This window comes from Gambusia affinis, linkage group LG18 (assembly GCF_019740435.1).
Source record: "Gambusia affinis linkage group LG18, SWU_Gaff_1.0, whole genome shotgun sequence".
NCBI classification, from domain to species: Eukaryota; Metazoa; Chordata; class Actinopteri; order Cyprinodontiformes; family Poeciliidae; genus Gambusia; species Gambusia affinis.
In genome coordinates this window covers 7,183,704-7,191,795 of record NC_057885.1, presented here as the reverse complement: position 1 = coordinate 7,191,795, position 8,092 = coordinate 7,183,704, and the positions used below count along the sequence as shown (strand labels likewise).

The 8,092-nt window shown below is 40.8% G+C and overlaps 1 protein-coding gene across 4 annotated transcripts; it reads left to right on the top strand.

Moving 5' to 3' along the window:
• The first annotated feature begins 345 nt into the window (after positions 1-345).
• myadma (myeloid associated differentiation marker a) lies at positions 346-8,073 on the top strand. Of its 4 annotated transcripts, XM_044096922.1 has the most exons (4): positions 346-426; positions 797-990; positions 2,171-2,336; positions 6,675-8,073. In XM_044096922.1, exon 4 carries the CDS (start codon positions 6,779-6,781, stop codon positions 7,625-7,627), a length of 849 nt encoding a protein of 282 aa, XP_043952857.1. In that variant the 5' UTR covers positions 346-426; positions 797-990; positions 2,171-2,336; positions 6,675-6,778; the 3' UTR covers positions 7,628-8,073. The 4 variants fall into 4 exon arrangements, with proteins under 4 accessions (XP_043952857.1, XP_043952860.1, XP_043952858.1 ...); XM_044096925.1 differs by lacking the exons at positions 346-426; positions 797-990; positions 2,171-2,336 and adding an exon at positions 5,982-6,047; XM_044096923.1 differs by lacking the exons at positions 346-426; positions 797-990; positions 2,171-2,336 and adding an exon at positions 6,046-6,432.
• Positions 8,074-8,092: the final 19 nt, after the last annotated feature.

Here is an 8,092-nt window from a genome sequence, read left to right as displayed (position 1 = left end):
TTAAAATCTAAAAATACGTTTTTATAGCTGTTGGGAAAAGAAAGTGCAGAAGGAGCTCTCGTTATCTAAGTTTCATCATAGAGTCATTAGAGGTTATGAGGACTTAAGACATTTGTTGTACTCTTTTGAAGAGAATGTTCTTTATTTCACATAGCATTCTTCTTTCTACTCTACAAGTTCCAGAACAGTCCCAATCACAGAGCTACCCTTCTTTAACAGCTGGTGTAAGCAACCGAATCATGAGCTCCTACCACAACGGATGATAACAGAAGACCGCGTCCTCTGCAACAGCCTTTTAAAAGATCTGTGACACTTTACAACAGGCATTTGAGAAATTTCTGCTTCCTCTAGATTTGTCTTGAAGGTTGGACCTTGGACCTAGCAGTGACGTCACACCCAAATACAGAAGAGGAGCAAATTCCAACGGTAAGTCAGAAAACCAAGGAGATAACTGCAAGACGATAACAATGTAGTTTTCTCAATTTAATCCAATCAGACCAGAGAAGGAATTTACCGATACTGTGTCCTGTCTTTTGTAACAATCGTTCAATGAGATACATCAAAGTACAAATAGGACACACACACACGCACACACACACACATATTCGATTCGTCTCAGAAATCAACACTCGGATATGGAATTGATGTTACATCCACGTAGCAAGTTGGATTTGCAAGTTGCAAGACAGGGGAGATTTGTTCATTGGTGTGGGTCTAACTACAGTACAATACGATACAATGTAGGACAAGCCCAACATGTTTCATGCTGCCAACACACACTTTGGATCTGCTCCAGATCTACAACTTTGCCGGTTGAAAAGCTGATTCCAGGGAGCGTTCTTGACATATCTCTGACTGGAAGCTCATGACATTCGTCTTCTGGAATACGCCGCAGCTGGAAGTCGGAGAACTAGCCGTCACGATGCCGTGGACTTTCAGTTTTGACTCATCTCTAATCTGTTTCACAAAACGGCTCAAGGCGGGATTAAGGTGACTTTTCTTTACCGTCTCTATGGGTTTTGTTTTGTGATTCACAAGCAGGGACAAGCCTGCATTGCCAGTTTTAACGTGGCATGATGATATTCCATTACTGTTACAGTTTACTCTGATTAACTGGTAGGAAATACCTGGTGTGCATTAATGTACTATGTAACAAAGAAAATGAATTAAATAAAAATAATTATAATAAAAACACTTCTGTTGTTGTGTTCACAAACCAATTCTTTGCTTCAAGTTGCTTCTATAAAGAAACAAAAACAAAACAACAACATTATTTCCTGATTATCCCCACGCAGAGTCTCCTCCTCCCACGCCTCCATCAACCAGTCTCCCCAGATGCCCCTTCCTCACACCCAATCCATCATTCTCTTTTCTTCAATAAAACATGAAGATTATTTGCTAGTGAAAGGTTCATTGTACTTCCTTTTTTAGCTGCAAAAGAAATGTGCTGGCAAACAGAACGATTCTACAATATACATTTATTGAGCAGATAAGGGAAAATTGCGTTTCAGAAAATGTGAACATCACAGTGATGACAAATATTTGGCAAAAGTTAATATGTTTCCATACATGTCTTTTTTTTGTAGTTTTAAAAGCCCTCCTTTAGATGGGGTGATAAATTCTAGCAAAATGTGTTGAAACGTTACCAAATTGAAGGGATGACTCATTCAGCAGAATCATCCCTGGTCAGTATTTTTTTCAGGGGTGGCCATGGCCCCCTGCTCCCACCTTTAGGAGCGCCACTGAATTCAGGATGTTTCAAATGCAACGAATTTTCTCCAGAAAATCTGTAGCAAAGTCTAGGAAATATTACATCCTACTTCTGCTGAAGGAGAAATAAGATGCATTTCTTATTTACGTTTACAGGAAAAATTGAGGTTGTTTGCGTTTATAACAATATTAATAATTACTTTTCATTACTCCTTCGGTTTAATCTGAATACTTCCTCTTACCTCTAACTTACTTCCGGAGTGATATTCTATTCTATGAGGGGATATTGAAGCTTTGCTGGAACACTCTTTGTACATCAAAGCCTTTACTTTTGCATTCAAACGATTAAAACGCCAGATGTTGTCATTCCTCATACAGCAAAATTTAAGAACTAACGCAACAGCTATGAACCCACAATGACCTCGGTCTCTCAACTTCTACTTCTTCTTTTTTAACCGAGGTATGAACACTTGAAGAGGGGAAGTGACCTAAAACTGCTGCCCGGAGACGCTTTGAACACTTTACCAAATATGGCCACCGCGGGGCGTGGGATTCATACAGATGCGTTCACGGAAAACTTCTGCCTTAAGGCGAGGACAATGAGCTGGAAGTCCCGAGTCCACTAGGTAAGCTAAGTGTCCCTTAAAGTGACGTGTTTGTTTCTCCTTTTCTCATAAAGATGTCCTGGGGAAAATTTAACGGACGCTTTTATTATTGTCTTTTTGCTGGAGCAGGGGTGTTTACAGTAGAAATGGGCGCGGTGTGGTATGCACGGGGAACCTCTTATTACTAAAACAACCCCGCACGCTTATATGTCTGTATACTACTGTTCAGTCAGAAAGTACTTTCCGCTGTACATGTCTGTACAAAGCTAATCCTGTAAAGATGGCAACAAGTAGGATGTTTTGGGGGTTCAGGTGTACGGTTTAACAAAAAAATAATAATAATATCTCACTCCTCCATTCTAGCGTCTATTATGATAATATTTTTGACTCTAAACAACGTCAGTATAGTCAAAATGAAACTGTGTATAAACTAGGTTGCTGTGGAAACCTAGAAATCGACCCCAAAGTTGGTTTCCTGTCACCCAGGCCACAATCCTCCCCGCCGCTGAATCAACCCACATCTCTAAGCTCGGAAACTGGTGATGGTGTGTGGGTTGCAGTTTTCACATTAAACCTCAGGAACCCAAAAATACCGTGTGCTTGATAAAGAAACTAGGGCGCATAGATCAAAACCAACAAACAAAAAAACCCGTGAGCTTCGTTTCTCTAATGACGCTAGAATAAATTAAATTTAGTATCGATTTGTTTTGTGCTGCTTCCTGAGGTAGTTAGGCCCTAACGCAGCAGCATCAGCTTCCTGTGTGTTAGTTCTGCTAAGTGATGACAGGAAGCGAGCCGTAACTGTATTTTATGGATGATGAAGTTATTAATTTTTAGGCAAAAGCAACAGAAATTGTTGCCAGGTACCTTATTAAAGGCCACCTTCTTCCTGAAGAGAAATAACAAGCATGTTTCTCTAGACAAGTTTTTGAAAAAAATAAAAAATAAAAAATCTGGAAATTTTGAAATGAAGAATTCAGGTGAAACCATAAGCTGAAATCAAATTAGGAAAAACATTCCACTACTTCATTTGCACACACACACACACACACACATACACACCCACATACACACACACACACAAATCACACTAAAGTGGAACCCGTTAAAATGTACACAGAGTTTTTTTTAACTTTACAAATATGGACGAAAGTCGATTTAAAGAAAAAAAAAAATCATCAATGACTATTAAAAACTAGTTAATCTGGAAAAGTATAAATCTATTAGTGTTTTTGGGAAAAAAATAAACTCAGTATGGAAAAATATTTTGTACTTGCACACTTAATTCCCTATTCCATTGTCTTACTGCATTGCTTAACTTTCAAAAGAACCAACATTTAAGTATGTAATATCTGCAAACGTTTTGATGTTAAGCTGCATAGGAAGACAGTAACATTGAACATCACTGTAAAAAATAAGGGACCACTTTGGGTATAAATGCAGATAAATTAAGCTATAACATCATATTTTGCTTTAAACAAAAATTATATTGTGTTTCTGTGAAACCTGCCCAGGATAATCAAGTTCAGGTATCAATATGTCAAAAGTTACCAGTGACTGATCCAAACCAGTCCAGATGACTTAACCCCTCTGCCCCCAAAAGTTTTTTTTATGATTTCTGAAATTTTAGTCATTTTATTATTTTTTTTTTATCTGAAATGTTCAGAATGTTTTAAAAAACATTTAAAAATCCCAGAAGGAGATGCAAAATGATGTCTAAATTCATGAGTCAAATGCGAGTTAATATGAGATACAACCCAAACATCCGAATACTTCGTTTAAGCTCAGCAAAGTGGAAGAGAATAATGAGAGGGGAACTTAATGCATTATGCATAGTTTTGTGTGAAAATTGTTCCAATTCAATAATTATATGTAGCAAACATTGACCATAAAAGAAAAAAGAAAAAATGCTTCAAGTTTCTTGATCGAGATATTAAAAGATTATCCATATATGTGTGTCATAGAACAGGCTTTGATTTGCTGCTTATGGCAATGTTATTGAAGTTAAAGATGGAAATTTCAACCAGTAAAAAAAGTGTAAATTTGATTTTAGGTACCATTAATTTCTATGTCCAGCACACTCAGATCTGAAATGAGAAAGTAAAGTAATTCTTTTTGAGAAATGCTGCTTCTTATTTGATGATTTATATGTTTGCCTCCTGCCAAAAAGGACACAAGAGAGCAGTGGGGGCAACCCTGTGAGACTTCACTGCTCTTGCAGGTTTTGTTTAATCCGAGGGACTTTCCAACACTTTGAAGCATTAGCAGCCAAACTTCAGCTTCCTGCGTGAACGTGTTTTATCACGAACAGGAAACTTTACTCATTCCTCTCCCTTCAACATGCCCAGGCTCAAATCGAAGTTGTGTGGTGAAGAACGCAACAACTCATCAGTCAGTACATTTTAAAGTGTAAATTCGGGCGATCTTTTTTTTTTTTGATGAGAAAGTACATCGAATTTGACATCTTAAGGGTTTAATTCCAATGTCTCAACGTTTAAGAACTAAATATGCATCTTCAATTACCTCACTATTTTTTGTTCTACATTTTAAACAGTGGTCTCAAACTCCAGTCCTTAAGGGTTGCTGTCCTAACACTTTTAGATGTCTCTCTCCTTCAGCACACCTGGCTCCAATATTAGCGGGTTAGCAGAGCTCTGTAGAGCTCGACTGCATGCTAGTGAGGCAGTTTAGCTATTTAATTTGAGTGCGTAGGACAAGAGACCCATCTAAAAGTTGGGTCTCAAGGACTGTAGTGTTAGAGCAGTCATGAGCTTCAACGTACTTTCACCGAGTTTTATATAATAGACCAACACAAAGTGGTGTATGATCAGGAAATTAAAGAAAATGATGGCATTCAGAAATAAAATGCACACATATGTGTTGTGCCTTTGGCCTCTTCCCCTTTTTTCTCAGATATGATATACCTAAATAAACCCAATTCCTTGAACTACTTGCCTTCAAAGGACTCCACCTGTGTGTGATTCAATTTCAGTACAAATCCATCTGTTCTGTGAAGGTATCATAGGTTTGTTAGAGAACAATATCCAGAAGACCAAGGAAGACAGTTTAAAGCACAGGCGTCAAAATCCTGTCCTGGAGAGCCACTGCCCTGCAACTTTTAGATGTGGCTCTGCTGCACCACACCTGAATAGAATAATTAGCTCATTAGCAAGGCTCTGGAGAACTGATCCACACAAGGAGGAGGTAATTGAGCCGTTTCATTCAAGTGTTTTGTACCTGTTGCACATCTATAAAACTGCAGAATACTCCTTGAGGACTGGAGTTTGACAGCCCTGGTTTAAGGCAATATTTGATAAAAAAAAAAAGTAATATCCCAGTTTGAACATCTCACACAACACTGTTCAATCCACTTTCTGGAAATTGGTAGGGTGTATAGAAGTATGGCAAACCTGCCGATAAACAAACACTTGAACTGCCTACATTTGATCATCTGTCAGGTTTGGAAAAGTGGAGCATAATCCAGGAAACATTTACAAGATCCACGGAAGAGAAATTGGTTTAAAGGACAAATTTTAGTTCTTAAGGTTCACAGCAAAACACGGAAAAAGATTGTCTAGTTCAGGGGTGGGCAACTCCAGGCCTCGAGGGCCGGTCTCCTGCAACTTTTAGATGTATCTTTACTTCAACACACCTGAGTCAAATAATGTGGTCATTAGCAGGACTCTGGAGAACCTCACTGCACTTGGGAGGCGATTGAGCTGCTGGATTCAGGTGTGTTGGACCAGAAAGACATCTAAGAGTTGCAGGACACCGGCCCTCGAGAACCAGGATTTCCCACCCCTGGTCCAGTCATTTGGAGCAAATTAGCATTTTCTGACCAACATGAGAATCACTTTATGTGAAACATGCTTTAGCAACAACATGCTAATTAGAGGAGAAAAATTTGTGAGAATTCAGTAAGAGAAGCTTACAGGCTGGGAAAGACTTGAGACTGCAACAGAGGTTTGCCTTCCAATGGGAAAACAAACATACTCACAGCCAGAAAACCAGTGGAATGGTTTAAATCAAAGCTTACCCATATATGAGTCAAAGACCAAGCCGAGATCCAATTGATATCATGTGGTACAACCCAAAAGGGGGAAATTGGCATGTGGCGGTGAGGGCACTAATTCAAACCAAAGCTTTCTGACTGCATGATGACTACATGTCCTACTATCTGGTGTTGTTCTATCACATATTACTAGTGAAATCTACCAAGGCCTTTGGTTGTAAAAATGTTCAAGCTACTGTATTCTGGAAAACATCAACATAGTCACATTGGGTTTATTTTTAGACTTTAAGAAAACCATGCAACCAAATTGCATCAGTTTGTTCTGATTTTATTTTTTCTGTATGCAGAGATCAACAGATTCCAACAGAGGAAAAGTGCCCGACACAGGATCCAGTTGAAAGTCACATTGCGATCCTAGACTCACATAATTGATCCTGACTGATACCCCATCATGCCGGTGACCTGGTTCCCAACATCCCAGCTGCTATGGGTGCGCGTCGCTGCGGTCCTGTTCACCTGCACCGCTTTCAGTGTGGTAGCAAATGGAGGCGGGCTTCCCCACGGAGGTATGGCGGACTGGTGCATCTTCTGCTGGGCTTTCAGCTTCGCCTGTACCCTGCTGGTCCTGCTGGTGGAGCAGTGCAGCCTCCAGTCCCGAATCCCTGTCTCCTGGTCCAACTTCCCTATCACAGTCGCCTGCTACGCCTTCCTCCTCTGCCTCTCGGCCTCTATCATTTTCCCTGTGTTTTTTCTCAGGAACCATTATCTCTACCAGGAAGCGCGCGATCATCGCATCGCGTCCTCAGTCTTCTCCTGCCTAGCAACAGTTGCCTACCTGGTGGAGGTGAGCCTGTCCAAGGCGAAGCCAGGAGAAGTGGCGGGTTACATGAAAACTGCTCCAGGTCTGATGAAGGTGTGCCAAACCTTCGTGGCCTGCATTATCTTCATCCTGGTCAGCGACCCTGTGTCCTATGACCACCACCCGGCCCTGAAGTGGTGCATGGCGGTGTACTGCATCTGCTTCATCCTCTCCATGGCCGTGGTGGTGCTGTGTGTGGGAGAGTGCACCGGCTGCCTCCCCGTACCCTTCTCCAAGTTCCTGTCGGCCTACGGGCTCTTGGCCGTCATCATGTACCTGTCGGCCACCATCATCTGGCCCGTTTTCCAATTCGACAAGAAGTACAGCAGGTCAGGAGACCAGACAAAACCTATCGCCGTGGCCGTCCTCACCGGTCTCAACTTCCTGCTGTACCTCGCCGATCTGGCCTACAGCGCCAGGCTGGTGTTTGTCAGCGTCTGAGCAGATCGGAAACAAAGGACACACGGGGGGGAGGGGACTGATGGTGAATTCATGACCGAAGGCACACAAGTCCTCTAAATGTGAGATTGTTCTAAGAAAGTCCCAAATACATGTGCGTTTTGTTTGCATAATCACAATGCTGCCTTACAGTATTTTCTGTTTTGATGTGAAGTGGCTTTTTTAAGGATGTGCCTATTTCTGTTGTGTCTAAAGCAAGTATTACACAAACAAGAAACATTTAGTGTGGGATTTTGTTCCACTGTGTAGCCAAAAGGGGAAAAAAATAAATGGGTCAACACACTGGAACACGAAGGAATACCAACAGCGTTTGGACACTTATCATAACCCAACATGCATCTGTCATATTTTTTGCTGCCTTTTATATTTAAATGTTTGTGATTTATGTTTGCCGATCAAAATAAAGTATTATGTGATGAAATCTTCAACTAGTCTTAGGGCAGGTGC